This window comes from Mustelus asterias, chromosome 1 (assembly GCF_964213995.1).
Source record: "Mustelus asterias chromosome 1, sMusAst1.hap1.1, whole genome shotgun sequence".
In the NCBI taxonomy this organism is placed as follows: domain Eukaryota; kingdom Metazoa; phylum Chordata; class Chondrichthyes; order Carcharhiniformes; family Triakidae; genus Mustelus; species Mustelus asterias.
Window position 1 is genome coordinate 157,480,963 of NC_135801.1, and position 18,151 is coordinate 157,499,113.

The following is an 18,151-nucleotide window of genomic DNA, read 5'->3' on the forward strand; positions in this document are numbered from 1 at the left end:
AGGAGGCACTTGAGGCAAAGTTGTAGACAGTTTCCCCATTGTAAGATGGAGGACAGAGACAGCCCTGCTCAGTTGAGAACTGACGGGCCTCAGGAATCACAGGAAAGGAGGCTCCATCCAGATCAGCAGCAACAGATGTAATCCCACATGCTGGAATTCCCTGACATAGTATTGTAGGGGGGTATTTTGAAAAGGTGGACAATTTATGTCTAAAAACTTAGAGATTGTATTCAAAAGGCAAAGTCTCTGTTCAAAAGACGTAACAAAATGTATTTAAAACACAAAAATCAAACAAGACAAACAACACATTAACGTATGGCTGTTCGGAGGTCTCCAAAGGATAAACAGCTCAGGTGCAGGGCTGTGAAACTTCTCCAAAGATCTGAGGCACTCAGCCAAAATACAGAACAATTATACCTTTTGTTATCTAAAATATACCTCTTCATTAGCTTAAAATCAATATCATTTAATGTTCACATGTCAGTCCAGTTTTTGACAAGAATTTCGGTCAATTCAATCTGCCACTCAGTACAATGATATCTCATTAATCCATTGAATCCGGTCGTCTTCCCATTTTGGCTAAACCCGCTTACTGGTTGCTATGTAACTACGGATGCTTTCGATTGATGAACCTTTCCCACAGCAACATTGCCAAGACAGAAAAATATGCGATTTCTGGGCTCTACAAATGCATTATCTTATGTCTGGACAATGTATGTTACACCATTTGTCCCAAAAACTTGAAACTTCTAATGCTTATTTTTGCTGACTAATGGATTCCCAGCTTCTAGCTCTAACCTTCTGACCTTACCATTACACTTTGCAGCATTTTCTCTTTTTGACTGAGACGAACAATACATGTTTTTGTTATTAAAATACATTCAATACTTTTATATATACTTTAAAATCATATTAATTTGTTTTAATACTGTTATTGCATTCACATATGAACAAACCATCCATATTAACTTGTTATAAACAATCACTTAACCCCTTTTCGCTATCCTGTCACTAAAAAGACTACATCTGTCTGAATCTCACTAGCTGATTTAAAATTCCCTTCTACAATCCCCTCTCCTGGCCGATTGGCTAAGTCAATACTAGGCCATCAAATAAACTTAAGTCCTAAAGTATATGATTGTTTTTTAATTTTGCCCCTCTCCTCCTTGATTATCTTAACTACCCCTATGTTGATTGTGTGTATTGTGTGTAATGGCATCTGAGTTTTGATTCTCATTGATGCTAAATATCAAAAAGTAATGTCATCTTATGTATGGCATTAGAAAGATGTCTTTAAGTAGATGTTCTCATATGTTGGAGCACTCAGTGGTAGGGGCGTCATAGTCTTTGTTTTTGTGGCCTTGGACAGAGCAGGAGCCATACCAAGCTGCCATCTATGGCGCATCTGTAAGAGCTGGTGAGAGTTGTAGCACATGCCAAATTTCCTTAGCCTCCTGAAAAAGTAGGGGCATTTCTTAACTATAGCATCAGCATGGAGGGACCAGGACAGGTTATTGGTGATCTGGACACCTGGAAACTTGAACTCTCGACCATTTTCACTTCATCCCCATTGATGTAGACAGGGGCATGTCCTTCACTATGCTTCCTGAAGTCAATGACAATCTCCTCTGTTTTGTTGACATTGTGGGAGAGATTATCATCATTGCACCAATTCACCAGCTTCTCTATCTCTTTCCTGTACTCCGACTCATCATTGTTTGAGTTCCGACCCACTATGGTGGTGTCATCAGCAAATTTGAAAATCAAGTTGGAGGGGAATTTGGCCACACAGTCATAGGTGTATAAGGAGGATAGAAAGGGGCTGAGGACACAGCATTGTGGGGCACCAATGTTGAGGATGATTGTGGAGGAGGTGTTGTTGCCTATCCTTACTGATTGTGGTCTTTCGGAGAGTCGGTGAAGACTTGATGGGCTGAATGGCCTCCTTTGCACTGTAGGAATTCTGATTAGAAATAGAAGCAGAGTAGTCCATATAGCCTGTTGAACCTGTTCCGTATTCGATTTGATCATGGCTGATCTTCAGCTTCAACTCCTCTATCCTTTCACCAATCCTCTTTCCAACCCCATGAGACCTTATCTTGCATATTAACCTTATGTATGGCACCTTATTGAATGCCTTTTGGAGATTCAAGTATACCACATTCACAAATTCTGCTTTATCCACCCTACTAGTTACAACCCCAAAAAACTCTAATAAATTTGTCAAACATGATTTCCCATTCATGTTGTCTTTGTCTGATTATAGTATATTTTTCTAAGTGCATTGTTAAGACATAATAATAGATTACACCACTCAACTGTTGATGTCACTCGAATTGGCCTGTAGTTCTGTTTGCTCTCTCTCCTTTTCTCGAATGGGGGTGTTATATTTGCTAACTTCCAATCTGTTCCAGAATGTAGAAAATTGAGGAGATTTACATCATAACCAGTGCATCCACTTTCTCTGCCGTTACCAGTTTCAGAACCCCAGAAGGTCAGGTCCTGGGGAATTTTTGGATTTTGGTATCTTGCGCCTCTCCAATACTTTTTTCTCTTCTAATTACTGTACTTTAATTTCCTCACTCTCGTTAGGGTATCAGTTTCTCAAAAACCACCACCCTTCCAGCGCGTATGCAATTAGTTTTACTCCCGTGAGATGGGCATTGCCGAAATAAGACCAATCAATGAATGTGGTGCTGCTGGCGGGCGGTGCAGGACACATTTTACGCAGTGTTTTCCTGCGGGCGGAATAGACTTCCTGGGATATCTGGTGAGGAAAGATAGGGATTGCGCCGAACTGCCGCAAGGTTGGTTTATTGTCGCAGCGAAAGTGGGACACAAAGTCCTTCGCGCCAGTGTTGTAAGAAGAGCTGTTCACAAGCGTGAGCCTTCTGCATTACACTTGACAGGACTGGATTAAGATTGTTGGGTTGCAGCGCAGACTTGCCAAGGTCAGAGCGTTGGCAGCGCAGAGCCGATGAGAAACGACGCCGTCAAGCAGATTGCAAGTCAACTGAGATGAATCTAGCAGCTGTGAGGTGTTTCTGCTCTTACAGACAGGCGCACAGAAACAAGTGGATCTTTATTTTTTTATAAAAAATAGATAAAAGGAACGGTAGGGTTTGTGAAATCTCTGCTCTTTCTGGGGGAAGGGAATCAGACAGAGCAAGAGCATCGAATGGGAATCTGAGTGTACTGCACCAAACCTCCCTGCTTTCTCCCTGTGTGGTGGACTCGATCTAAAGGTTAGGATTTTAAAAAAACAACCCACAACAAAAATATTTTTTTTACCGCGTCATTAATTAGTATGTCGTTCGTGTGAGGGGGGCGGGGGGGTTGTTTAAATAATGCGCTCCCCCCTTACCTTGTTTTTGCCAGCCCGGCCTACCGTTAATTCTGTTTTAAATATGGAAAGGCAAGTTGTTGTTGTTCTTGTGCGGTTTGAGAGTAAAAGACTACAACTCCCAGGCGGCAGCGCGGCGGGAGGGGGCGCCGCCGCATGCGCAGTGCGCGCCCCCCGGCTGATTGTGACGTCTCTCTCCACAGGTTCCAACACTGGAAAGGTGAAAGGTCGCGGTTGGTGGCTCAAAGAAACCCCCATGATTCCTATATGCCCAGTAGTTTCTTTCACCTACGGTAAGTGTAATTGGTGATTTATATGTTTAAAAGAAACATGCCCTTTTTGTATTTATTTATTTAAAAAAATTGATTGAGAGAGAGGGAGGAAAAAAAAGATGGTGGTGGCGGCCCCGCTCGCGGCCTTGGGAGAATGCTGAAGACTTTGATGTGTAGAGAGAGAGAGAGAAAGGAGAGTATTTGTTTTGAAGCTGAACGATGTGATGTGTGATGATGTTTTACTGGTCTCTCCCTTCTCCCTCTTGTTTGTTTGGGCGCTTCGCGTGGTGCTCAGTGCCCGGCCGGCTAGGCGAAGATGCCAAAATGGCTACCAGTAACTACTTTGGATTCGCCCATGGTGGTGCTGCGCAGTACAGGTACGTGTGTCTCCATCGCGCACATTCCGCGGCCTCTCAACACTTTTCATTCAAATCCCCCACACGCCTTCTCCCTTACTCTCACTCTCTGTGCAATTCACCCACCTTATCCTCTTTCAATGTTTGGGTGGGGGGGGGGGGGAGAAATCTCCCCCCGTACCCTCTCTTCTTCCACTTTATTCCCTTCCTGTCCTTTTCCCTTTTTCTCAAAATCATATAATGTCTAAAGTGAGAAACTCCCCCTTTTTTCCAGTCACAAAATGGCGACACGGTATGCGGTCTCTATTATCGATACGATTTTTATTTTTGTCCCCCGGATTTCATTTCCGATGGATGGGATTTAAACGGTCTCTTTTGTTTTGTTTTGAAAACACGTTCGTCTTCTTTTCCTGCCGACTGTTGTGTTTTGATCTCACACTTCTCCCCCGCCCCCCAATTTATTTTTAAACCGTGTGGATTTGTAACGGTCCCTGCGGGAGGACCTTTCAGGGATCGTCAAACAAGTTATCACTGGGCTCTGGAGCCCTTGGTGCAATAAAGAAGGCAGGAGCTAAGATTCAGTGGCCCCGTTTGTCACTTTTATTTATGTAGCTATGTTTTGTTTTTGTCATTGCCATTTCTTAAAAAGAAAACATATGCTGAATGCCCGATGTGCAATCCATTATGTTTATTGACTTAATTAGTCAAATTTAACATATTTTGTATTTGTATCTTCTCCCTGATGGACCTTCCCCATTATTTCCATTAAACATGCCACAGTATCAGTGGAGTAATGGAACCTGATACTGTGGCGTCACTGTTTGGTACTAGATTATTAATATGCCAAGTTTCCAGTAGTTTGAGTGAAATGAATTGCAATTCAAAGAATCATAGAATCCGAACAGTGCAGGAGGAGGTCATCTGGTCCATCGAGCCTGCACTAACAACAATCCCACCCAGGCCCTATCCCATAACCCTGCATATTTATCCTGCTAATCCCCCGATACCAAGGATCAATTGAGCATGGTCAACCCAGCTAATCTGCACTTCTTTGGACCGTTTGAGATCTCCCAGAAAACAAAATTAATTTTCCTGCACACTGGATATAAGATTTTAATGGGGGAGGGAAATTACACTACATAAGATCTTGCTTCAGACCAAGCTCTGCTGCCTCATTTCAAAGCTTAAGCCATCCACAGTGTCAAATTCAGTAAACCTCTACCATTTATATCACTGACCTGCTGGAGGATTTCTCCATTGGATCTTGTGATATGGTCTGTTGATGAAAGAATGCAATTTTAAAATTTGGAATATGAGCAGCTGGGAACATCTCTGGAATTGTTTTTGAAATAAACCTACTCATGTCAGAATCGAATTGAAGATCTGAAATTTGATCCGTATTGTCTCCTATTGGAAGTCTCATGCATCGTTGTTTCAATTCCAGGTCCGGCTTTTTATGACAGGCTGACAGAACTCCAGCCACACACGCATTCACTCACTCATTCATCATTCTGGCTTGTACAACTCAAAAGTAAAATTAAAGCAAAATACTGTAGATGCTAGAGAGTGGAAATAAAAACAGAGTGCTGGGAAAACTGGAGGCATCTGTGGAGAGAGAAACAAAGTTAATGTTTCAAGTCCAAAAGTTCTTTCTGTCAGAAGTAAATTTATAGCATTTGTATCAGTAGTTACTGTGGTCATGTAAAGCAGTAGCAAACAAATCAGTGTTTTGGAAATATCGATCCCGGATACTGATATTATTGCTTTTCTACCTAGAAAGGTGGTGTAATTATATATTTTATTTATATTATATGCATAACTTCTATAGAGCAGCTAATATTTTATCTCTGGAATCGGCATGGGCTTTGTTACATGAGGCAGAGTCTAATGGGTGCAGGCCATGTCCCAGATGAGACTCAGTAGTGCAGTAAGCGTGTATGATTAATCAGCAACTGCTGTATGGGGAAATCAAAAATAACTTGGATTGACAGGAATAGTCTTAGCAAGGATCAATGAGAAGATGTTACCAGGACTCATTGACTTATGACCAGGGGAGGTGATGGCCTAGTTGTCTTATCGCTGGACTATTAATCCAGAAATTTAGCGAATGTTCTGGGGATCCGGATTTGAATCCCACCATGGCAGATGGTGGAATTTGAATTCAGTTTTTAAAAAAAAATTTGGAAATAAGAATCTACTGAGACCATGAAACCATTGTCGATTGTTGGAACCATCTGGTTCACTAATGTCCTTTAGAGAAGGAAATCTGCTGTCCTTGCCTGGTCTGGCCTACATGTGACCCCAGAGCCACAGCAATGTGGTTGACTCTCAACCGCCCTCCAAGGGCAACTAGGGATGGGCAATAAATGCTGTCCAGCCAGTGATGCCCATATCCCACCAATGAATTTTAAAGAAATGCAAGGAAGTTGCCAAGACCACTAATATTTGATTCCTACAAATTCCTACAAATCACGTGAATTGCTATGAATGGATGGATTGACCCTTTGTAAATGTTTGTTTTCTCAAAACCTTCTGATTTTCATGAAATAACCAAATGTCTACTGCAAGACTGCTTATGACAGCTCATTCCAGCAATTTGTAAGGTTTGCCTGCATTTTAATCCCCCCAAAAAATTGTTTTCTAAAGTATTCATGGTGACTGTTAACAGCAATTTTTAAAGAAACACAATTTCTGCAGTTGCATTTAAGAATAAGGGAAAAAAGTCTGATTTTTAAAAAAAGAATATGCCATTATGGATTTCTGCCAAAAAGGAGGTTAGCTAGAAGCAGACATTGTAACAAGGCTGCATAAGTACTTGAGCAGATTATCTTTCACTTGGACGGGTGATACCTAAATCTGGATTGACCATAGGAGAATTAGGCAATTTGGCCCATCGAGTCTGCTCTGCCATTCAATCATGGCTGATAAGTTTCTGAACCCCATTCTCACGCCTTTTCCCCAATTGATGAGAATACTGCCTGAGTGGGTCAGAAATAATGTTTTAAATGCCATGCTGGGTCAGGTGGAAGGAACTCTTTACAATTCATAAAATTACTTTATTGCTAAACTGATTTGGCCTCTTGAACTGAGCTTATTTAAAACAGACTTCTTTCCCTAATAAAAAATTAAAATTCAGCGGCTGACTGTTATGTGGTGTCATCCATCTAAAAGTGCTGGAAAATGGGATGAGAATAGGTGGGTGCTTGATGGCCAGTACAGACACGATGGGCCATAAGGCTTCTTTCTGCACTGTAAATCTATGACCCTAGATTTTGAATGCCTTTATCAAGCCTCCTCTTAGCCTTTTCCTGTCCAAGGAGTACGGTCCTGACTTCTCCAATCTTTGTTCATAACTGAAATTTTTCATCCCTGGAACTATTTTGTTAAATCTCATCTGTACTCACTCCAATGCATTCACATCCTTCTGGAACTGTACAGAGTACTTGGTTTAGCTCGGTTGGTTGGACAGCTGGTTCATGATGCAGAGCAACAGCACAGGTTTAATTCCCATATCGGTTGAGGTTATTCATGAAGGTCCACCTTCTCAACCTTGCCCCTTGCTTGAGGTGTCAATAATCTCCACTTCTCTGAATGAGTGCTCCAACAATACTCAAGAAGCTTGACACCATCTAGGACAAACTGTCTGCTTGATTGTCACCCCATCCACCACCATCAATGTTGACTTCCTCCAATACCGATGCATAATGGCAGCAGTATGTACAATATGCGAGATCTGCTGCAGCAACTGAACGATGCTCCTTTGACAGCACCTTTCAAACCCACGTGGGAGGACATGGGCAATAGATGAATGGGGACACTGCCATCTGCAAGTTTCCCTCCAAGCTACACATCATCCTGACTTGGAACCACATTATTCCTTCACTTACAGGGTCAAAATCCTGGAAAACTCTTCCTAGTGGCACTGTGGAGGTACCTGTTGACTCCACCACCACCACCTCAACGGCCATTAGGGATGGGCAACAAATGCTGGCAGTGCTGTACAATAGACTTGAAAACAAGGGACAGTAGCAATATAGATACAAAATTGGCTTGAGTGACAGGAAACAAAGTGTAGTGGTTAATGCTGGTTATCCAGAAGACGGAAAAGTGTCTTGGAGTTCCCACATACTGGTGGTACACATCTGCACATTACCTTGATGTTGGTGCACATAATATCCATTCTGCGCATGGGTGAAAAAAATTAGAGTGCTTGCCACCATTTTCTTGAGGAGAATTAGGGATAAACTATGAGAGCTACTTTGCCAGCAGCACCCACATTCTGTGAATGAGTTTTTTAAAAAAATGTAAAATTTGTACACACACTCTACCCATGGTTGCACACGTACCAAGAATGTTATTGTACACTACATTCTGAGTTGTAAAATACACTGTACTATTCCAATGTTGCCTTGCATGCAATGATTTGAGCTCATCTAAAGATCTGATGCTCATATCTTAACTTGCATCAAGTCCTGCTCTCCTATCATTCCAGTGCTTACTGATTTGCATTGACTATTTGAAAAATCCCACTCTTGTTTTTAATTCCTTTATGCCTTCATCCTCATCACTCCCTATCTCTGCCCCTACATTCCTTTCTGATCCTCCAATTCTGCACCCCTGATCTTGATCGTCCCAGTGCAGCCTCCGTAATTTGGAATTTGCTCCTTAAATCTCTTAAAATTGTGGAGGATGATTTAGATGCATTTTGCCTAGTTTTTTTGCAAATGGAGATGGAAGTATGAGAGGTTATAGAAAAACCTGCGTTAAAAAGAGTTGATTCTGAAAATGTCATAGAATCATAGAATGGTTGTAGAATAGGAGAAGGCATTTAGAAATTAGTGGGTCATAGAGTGAGCAAAATGTGATAGTCATTTTATCTCTTCAGCAGGGCCTTTCTTCAAAAAATGATGTGTATGCATTTTTGGAAAGTATTTCTAAGAAAATTCAGGTGTGAGGTACAAGAGGAGTTAGAGCAACATGACTAGAGAATTGGTTGTACAAGAAACAGGATCGCGGTAATTAGATGAATTGGTGTTGCTGAAATTGGATAAGACTGAATTGATGTACCCCATTTTGATGGATCTACTTTCTTTCACTAATAATACATTGGTTTTGTTAGGGGACAAAATAGAGAATTTTTATTTTGGCCCATACTGCATCAAGCTAAGGAATACTCAATGATGCAGCCCATTTCAGCATAACCGCCAAAAATGACTTTATTTTGTAGTTTTTGTTTCTTCGTCCACAGGACATGTTGGCCACTGCTGCCAAAGAATGAAATTTTCACATACTGAAACAAGTTAACACAGACCTCATTTAGCTTCCTTATCTGTATCTAATATAAAAGGTAGTCAGCCTGGAACAAAACTGCTAGTGGGGATCAGCCAGGAGAGCAGGTGTACTCGGGTGTTGCAGAAAGAAAATCAGCCAGGGCTTTTAATCCCTGCTGGAAAATGAGTATCCCAAGTTGGCTATTTACCCCTTAGGTCCAGTAACCTTTTAGTATTTGCTGTTGAGGTTCACAGATTTTAAAAAATGATCATTTGGCTAAAGTGCCAGAAAAATTGTGTTCCAGCAAAATTGACCTTCTCGGGAACAAAGAGGAAATGGTCATAAAGAATGTTTAATAAGCCATTTTTTTAAAAAAAGAAAGGAAGTGGTAATTTGTAGTAATGAGTAGTAGATCTGTAGGAACAAGGAGCCAAATACTATTCATTACCTCTAGTTACTATATAAACAATATCTAATTTTCATGCAGACTGGGTACTCTAATCCTCAGCAGAAAAACTTAGATTCTGTTGATGCGCGCGCTTTAAAGTCACTAATATTGTCATCTTACACAAATGCACAAATAAATGTGAAGGTCTGAACTTGTTACTATTTCAAATAGCATTTCTAGTCGTATCAAGGAAACAAAATATTTATAATAATACGTTACATTGCATGGATAGCACAGAAACAGGTCTTTTGGGCTGACTGCTCTGAGCTTGCATTTATGCTCCATTTTAGTCTCCTCTCACCCTATCAGTATAAACAACTTGTTCCTCCATTATGTATTTATCTAGTTTCCCTTTAAATGCATCTATGTTGTTTGCCTGAACTGCTCCTTGTTCAGCATTCTGATCATTGAGTAAAATTTCTCTTGAAATCCCTATTCAGTTTTATTTTTACATTTATGCCCTCTAGTTTTGTATTCTCCCATTTGTATCTACCCTATAAAACTTTTCAAAATTTTAATGAGCTCAATCAAGCCAACCTCTCCGCTTTGTTATAATGAGAAAAGGTCCAAAATGACAGGGCAGACTAAGAAGGACTCTGTAGAATGCAGAGACCGGTTTAGAATACATGTATATAAATGCACAAAGAGGTGAGCTACAAGCACAAATAGCTGTGTGAGAATCTGATTCGGTAGCAATAATGGAAGCATAGCTTCAGAATGCTGAAAATGGGCACATGGCATTCAAGGTGGGGTGGCAATACTGATTAGGGAAGATAGTTGTACTTTTTTGAAAGAGAGATGCCCTTGAGGGAGCATGGGCAGAAATCTATTTTTTTTTGAGTTAGAAGAAAGATATAATCTCACTGATACATGTATTCTGCAGGCCTCCAAATATGGAGGAGTAGATCTACAGGGAAATATGTGAGAACTATTGAATGGTGATATCGGAGGATTTTAATTATCCAATTGTTACTGAGATAATGTTAGAATAAAGGTTAGGGTGGGAGAAGAATTTCTGAAGTGTGTTCTGGAGAGCTTCCTTGATCAGTATGCTCTTGGTCCAACTGGGAAGAAGGCATCGTGACGTCTGGTTCTGGGGAATGAGGTGGGCCATGTGGACAAAATGTCAGTGGGGGGGAAGAACACTTGGATAAATGGGTTATATCATAAGGTTTAGATTAGTAATGGAGAAGTGCAAGGAACAATCTAAAGTAGATCTAAATTGAAAGAGAGCCAACTTCAGTGACATGAAAGAGGATCTGGCCAGCAGAAAATTAAATCAAAGGTTGACTGGAAAAATTGTAACAGATCAATGGGTGATCTTTAAGGAAAAAGTGTTTCAGCTGTAGGCCAGATATATTCCAGCAAGGGTAATGGGTAGAGGAGCCAAAGCCAGGGCTCCTTGAATGATACGGGTGATAGAAAATACGATGAAACAAAAGAAAGAAGGTGTATGATGGATGTCAAGTGAACTCTTCAAGCATGAACCAGGCCATATACAATAGATTGAAAGGGGAAGCGAAGCGTGAAATAAGACTGTCAAAAAGAGAGAATATAAGAATAGAGTAGCAATTAACATGAAAAGAAACTCAAATCTCTTCCACTGTGCTTGGATAGTAAGAGACGGGATGGATCCTATTACGAGACAAAGAGAAAAATTATGCTTAGCGATGCAGGACAAGGCAAGAATATTTAGCAGTGGTGTTTACTAAGGAAGAGTATGTTGACAAAATATTGGTAGATAGGTAGAGGTAATGGATAGACTGAAAATTAATAAACAGGCCTAGAATTTATAAGTCTTCCATTAATGGTATTATAATTGTGAACAACTGTGGTCCCTGCACTGATACTTTGCCCGACTTAAGTAGTTATCCTTAATTTTTACTGTTTTGAATCCAGCTTGCTATCCATTCTGCTACCTATCCCATGAAACCACAGGGCTTGACTCAGTAAACAGAGGAATATCTCCCTTTGCTGCGCAGAATCTCAGGACAAGGATTTGATCGTTTAAGACTGAGATGGGGAGAAACACTTTCACTTGGAGTTGTGAATCTTTGAAATTCTTGAGGTTGTTAATCTTTGGAATTCTTAGGGCTGTGGATGTTCTGATCCATCAGTGAATATATTTAAGGCTGAGAAAAATTTTTTTGTGCTTTGGGGAGCAGGCAGGAACATTGGTTGGGCAAGCTCCTATTTATTTTGTTTCACTCGGTCTGATCCTGGTCAGTAGTCAATCTTATTAAAGACCATTTGAATAATGAAATACATTTAATCTCCAATTCTTTGCTACTCTTGAGCAATTTCTTTGTGTTGAGTATTCATGGGATGTGGCGTTGCAGACTTTTATTCATTGCTGTGGATCTGGAATCCCAGATTCCTACGTGATCCTAGATGGATTTTTACAACAATCATTTCATTAGATTTTTAATTCCAGATTTTTATTGAATTCAAATTTCACCATCTGCTTGCCCTGGGTCTCTGGATTACTAGTCCAGTGACAGTACCACTACACCACGGCCTCCCCATCCGTCATTAAATGGGTTGAAACCACTAACATATGACTAAAATCTGTTCTGTATGTACATGAATATTCAAGTTATGACTAAACACAGTGGCTTTCTCGGTTTACTCAAACTTAAAATGACTATCTCAGTTCCTTGTAGTCCTTCTTACCCTGCCCTATCATGTTAGGTTCCTTTTTATTTGGGGGGAAAAAACCGATCTGCCTGTTCCCTTAATAAAGTAAAATGTTTTTTATTTCTTGAATCTTGGCATGGAATGTTCTGAAGGACAGGCAGGAACCCTGGCTGATGTTACATGCACCAAATGACTGTATTTCCCTGTTTCCCTCCTCATCTGTTCAGGTAGAATAATGGGTGCATCTTAGTATTTTGCGATTGCATTGGAACAGTTTGTCTGCATAGCTATTTTCTGGATTGTTTTCAAATTGAAATGTTGAGAGCCATTTGTGAGTTTGCACATTAAATGCGTTGCCTTAATGAAAAGCTTTCATCAAACCCTTTCCAAATGAGTGAATTAATAATTCCACGTGTGTTTTATGCACCCAACATGAAGGTAGAACTTTTAAAGCCACCTTACTCCACCTCATTCCACTGCTCAATTTTAGATGCTGCATTGTTGGAACTTGATACAAATTCTTGCTTTGGGGTTATGCCAGAAGATAGATTTGGCCAAATACAAATTAATATTTCAAAATGTATAGAGGCATTGTGTAAAATATATACCATAGCCTCAAGTACGTTTTTGTTTAGCGTAGCGCATATTTTCATATATTTAGGTTGCAGAATTTTATGTAATGCTTTTATTAGCTGATTTACTTCTTTAAAATGCTTTCAACATGCTTTTAAAAATATTCTGAAGTGCTGTTGGCGAGTCCATCTTCCCACTCCTTGTTTAAATCATATTTAACCCGTGGGCAGATTTTATTTTTTAATTCGATTTGCAGAGAAAGAAAGTAAACAATTTTGTTCTGTCCCCACAGGGACATAGGCTGCTGATTTTTCAGTATGTGTGTGTCTTGTGGGAAACATGAACACCCTTTATGTTGACATTTGAACATAGAAAAAATACAGCACAAACAGGCCCTTCGGCCCACAAGTTGCGCCGGTCATGTCCCTACCTACCTAGGCTTATATATAGGCTTGGCTATAACCCTCAATCCTATTAAGTCCCATGTACTCATCCAGAAGTCTCTTAAAAGACTATCGAGTTTGCCTCCACCACCACTGACAGCAGCCGATTCCACTCACCCACCACCCTCTGAGTGAAAAACTTACCCCTGACATTTCCTCTGTACCTACTCCCCAGCACCTTAAACCTGTGTCCTCTCGTAGCAGCCATTTCAGCCCTGGGAAAAAGCCTCCGAGAATCCACCTGATCTATACCTCTCAACATCTTGTACACCTCTATCAGGTCACCACTCATCCTTCGTCTCTCCAAGGAGAAAAGACCGAGCTCCCTCAACCTATCCTCATAAGGCATGCCAACCAATCCAGGCAACATCCTTGTAAATCTTCTCTGCACCCTTTCAATCATTTCCACATCCCTCCTGTAATGAGGCGACCAGAACTGAGCACAGTACTCCAAGTAGGAGGGTCTTATAAAGCTGCACCATTATCTCCCGACTCCTAAACTCAATCCCTCAATTGATAAAGACCAGCACACCATACGCCTTCTTAACCACTTCCTCTACCTGCAAGGCCGATTTTAGAGTCCTATGGACCCGGACCCCAAGGTCCTTCTGATCATCTACACTGCTAAGAGTCTTACCCTTGATATTATATTCCTTCATCCCATTTGACCTGCCAAAATGGACCACTACACATTTATTCGGGTTGAAGTCCATCTGCCACTTCTCCGCCCAGTCTTGCATCCTATCTATGTCACGCTGCAGCTTCTGACATCCTTCCAAACTATCCACAACACCACCAACCTTCGTGTCGTCGACAAACTTACCAACTCATCCCTCCACTTCCTCATCCAGATCATTTATGAAAATGACAAACAGCAAGGGTCCCAGAACAGATCCCTGGGGCACTCCACTGGTGACCGACCTCCATTCAGAAAAAGACCAATCTACAACCACTCTCTGCCTTCTGCAGGCAAGCCAGTTCTGGATCCACAAGGCAACAGCCCCTTGGATCCCATGCCCTCTCACTTTCTCGAGAAGTCTTGCATGGGGGACGCCTTGCTGAAGTCCATGTAAACCACATGGACTTGGGTTGATTTTGTGGGGTATATAGGTGCTGCTGCATTTGGATTGGTTCTACTGTGTATCCTGCTGTTGCTACATTTGGATTGGCTCTTTTGTGTATCCGACTGCTACGAACCTTAAGTCTTATTTGACGTGCACAGAATGGCTTTGATGTTGACCTGTAGTCCAGGTCACAGCAAAGCAACTCAAGCATGCCACTTTCCTATGTTTATATATAAGCAGAACCTGTTTCCATGTAGACACACTACTGTTTTATGCAAATGCAGTGCTAGACAGAAAGAACTTGTTTTCACAATTTAAGGTGTCCCAAATTGCTTTACAGCCAGTTAAGTGCTTCTGCGGTATGGTTCCTGTTGTGAAGTAGGAACAAAACAACCCATTTCCATTTAGCAGGGTCACAGACAGCATTTTCTGTTTTTGTTTTGGATTTCAGCATTTGCTTTTATCTTAATGTGTTAGTGATGTTTGAGGAACAAATATAGGCAGGACACTGGTGAAATTTGAAACGGGCATTATTTGGTGCCATGGCAATTGGCATCTTTTACACTTACCTGAGAGAACAGACATTGCTTCTTTTTGACATCTCACCTGAAAGGCAGCATCTCCAACAGTGCAGCCAGTGTTTAATCCTATTTGTCAAGGATATTTCATAGCCCCTTTTAGCCCTTCTAATTCCTTGTTGGAGTACTCCTGTCATGTCTTACCCCTTCATATTAAACTTTTGAAAATGTAACCAGTAGAGTTGACAAGAGGGAGCCAGTCAATGTGGCATATTTGGATTTTCAGAAAGCGTTTGACAGAAGTCCCGCACAAGAGTTTATCGTGCAAGGTTAAAGCGCATGGGATTGGGGGAAGTGTATTGAGACGGATAGAAAGCTGGTTGGCAGAGAGGAAAGAATGAGTAGGAATTAATACGTGCTTTTCAAATTGGCAGGCAATAACTAGTGGGGTGCCACAGGGATCGGTGCTGGGACCCCAGCTACTCACAATATATATTAATGATTTGGATGAGGGAACAAAATGTAACATCTCAAAGTTTACAGATGATACGAAGTTGGGTGGGAGGGTGAACTGTGATGAGGATGCAGAGATCCTTCAGAATGATCTGGATAGGTTGGGTGAGTGGGCTAATCAATGGCAGATGCAGTATAATTTGGATAAGTGTGAGGTTATTCACTTTGGCAGCAAAAACAAGAAGGCAGATTACTACCTGAATGGCTGTAAATTGGGAGAGTGGAGTGTGCAGCGGGTCCTGGGTGTCCTTGTGCAACAGTCACTGAAGGTAAGCATGCAGGTGCAGCAGGCGGTAAAGAAGGCAAATGGCATGTTGGCCTTCATTGCGAGAGGTTTCGAATACAGGAGCAGGGACGTGTTGTTGCAATTATACAGGGCCTTGGTGAGGCCACACCTAAAGTGTTGTGTGCAGTTTTGGTCTCCTTTTCTGAGGAAGGATGTTCTTGCTCTGAAGGGAGTGCAGTGAATGTTTACCAGGCTGGTTCCAGGGATGGTGGGATTGATGTATGAGGAGAGATTGACCAGGTTAGGATTATTTTCGCTGGAGTTCAGACGAATGAGGGGAATCTCATAGAGACTTATAAAATTCTAACATGACTAGACAGGGCAGATGCAGGGAGGATATTCACGAGGGTGAGGGAGTCCAGAACCAGGGGTCCGAGGCTCCTCAGGGAGGCGAGAGATGCAATTGCTGGACCTGTAACAGAAATCTTTGTCTCTTCACTGGACACAGGTGAGGTCAGTAAGAAGTTTAACAACACCAGGTTAAAGTCCAACAGGTTTATTTGGTAGCAAAAGCCACACAAGCTTTCGGAGCTGCAAGCCCCTTCTTCAGGTGAGTGGGAATTCCCACTCACCTGAAGAAGGGGCTTGCAGCTCCGAAAGCTTGTGTGGCTTTTGCTACCAAATAAACCTGTTGGACTTTAACCTGGTGTTGTTAAACTTCTTACTGTGTTTACCCCAGTCCAACGCCGGCATCTCCACATCACAGGTGAGGTCCCAGAGGATTGGAGGATAGCAAATGTGGTCCTGTTATTTAAGAAGGGTAGCAAGGATAACCCGGGTAATTATAGGCCGGTGAGCTTGACGTCCGTGGTAGGGAAGTTGTTGGAGAAGATTCTTAGAGATAGGATATATGCGCATTTAGAACTGAATAATCTCATTAGCGATAGACAGCATGGGTGGAGAACTGGCTTAGCCATAGAAGTGGAGATGCCGGCGTTGGACTGGGGTGAACACAGTAAGAAGTCTCACAACACCAGGTTAAAGTCCAACAGGTTTATTTGGTAGCAAATACCATAAGCTTTCGGAGCACTGTTCCTTCGTCAGATGGAGTGGAAATGTGCTCTCAAACAGTGCAAACAGACACAAAATCAAGTTGCAGAATACTGATTAGAATGCGTTTCCTACAGCCAGCCAGGTCTTAAAGGTACAGACAATATGGGTGGAGGGAACATTAAACACAGGTTAAAGAGATGTGTATTGTCTCCAGACAGAACAGCTAGTGAGATTCTGCAAGCCCAGGAGACAAACTGTGGGGGTTACTGATAATGTGACATAAATCCAACATCCCGGTTTAGGCCGTCCTCATGTGTGCGGAACTTGGCTATCAGTTTCTGCTCAGCGACTCTGCGCTGTCGTGTGTCGTGAAGGCCGCCTTGGAGAACGCTTACCTGAAGATCCAAGGCTGAATGCCCTTGACTGCTGAAGTGCTCCCCCACAGGAAGAGAACAGTCTTGCCTGGTGATTGTCGAGCGGTGTTCATTCATCCGTTGTCGTAGCGTCTGCACGGTTTCCCCAATGTACCATGCCTCGGGACATCCTTTCCTGCAGCGTATCAGGTAGACAACGTTGGCCGAGTTGCAAGAGTAGGTACCGTGTACCTGGTAGATGGTGTTCTCACGTGAGATGATGGCATCCGTGTCGATGATCCGGCACGTCTTGCAGAGGTTGCTGTGGCAGGGTTGTGTGGTGTCGTGGTCACTGTTCTCCTGAAGGCTGGGTAGTTTGCTGCGGACAATGGTCTGTTTGAGGTTGCGTGGTTGTTTGAAGGCAAGAAGTGGGGGTGTGGGGATGGCCTTGGCGAGATGTTCGCCTTCATCAATGACATGCTGAAGGCTCCGGAGGAGATGCCGTAGCTTCTGCCATGGTGAGCAATGGTGAGTCATGGTGAGCAATCACTGAAACAACTATATGATGACATCAACAAGTTCCATGCCACCATCAGACTCACCATGGACTACTCTCCGGAATCGGTTGCATTCTTGGACACACGCGTCTCCATTAAGGACGGTCACCTCAGCACCTCACTGTATCGCAAGCCCACGGATAACCTCATGATGCTCCACTTCTCCAGCTTCCACCTTAAACACGTTAAAGAAGCCATCCCCTACAGACAAGCCCTCCGAATACACAGGATCTGCTCGGATGAGGAGGATCGCCGCAGACACCTCCAGACGCTGAAAGATGCCCTCATAAGAACAGGATATGGTGCTCGACTCATCGATCAACAGTTCCGACGCGCCACAGTGAAAAACCGCACCGACCTCCTCAGAAGACAAACACTGGACACAGTGGACAGAGTAGCCTTCGTCGTCCAGTACTTCCCCAGAGCGGAGAAGCTACGGCATCTCCTCCGGAGCCTTCAGCATGTCATTGATGAAGACGAACATCTCGCCAAGGCCATCCCCACTTCTTGCCTTCAAACAACCA

At 42.3% G+C, this 18,151-nt stretch overlaps 1 protein-coding gene across 3 annotated transcripts in view; it reads left to right on the forward strand.

Moving 5' to 3' along the window:
- The first annotated feature begins 2,760 nt into the window (after positions 1–2,760).
- zfr (zinc finger RNA binding protein) overlaps positions 2,761–18,151 on the forward strand; it is an 88,555-nt gene continuing 73,164 nt past the window's right edge. For all 3 annotated transcript variants that reach the window (XR_013498857.1, XM_078221532.1, XM_078221541.1), the window contains exons 1-3: positions 2,761–3,245; positions 3,547–3,636; positions 3,911–3,992. Coding sequence is in view for 2 of the 3 variants with exons in the window: in XM_078221532.1 (XP_078077658.1) it covers positions 3,600–3,636; positions 3,911–3,992 (119 nt within the window). In the remaining variant the exon portion in view is untranslated. The remainder of the gene's footprint in view (positions 3,246–3,546; positions 3,637–3,910; positions 3,993–18,151) is intronic.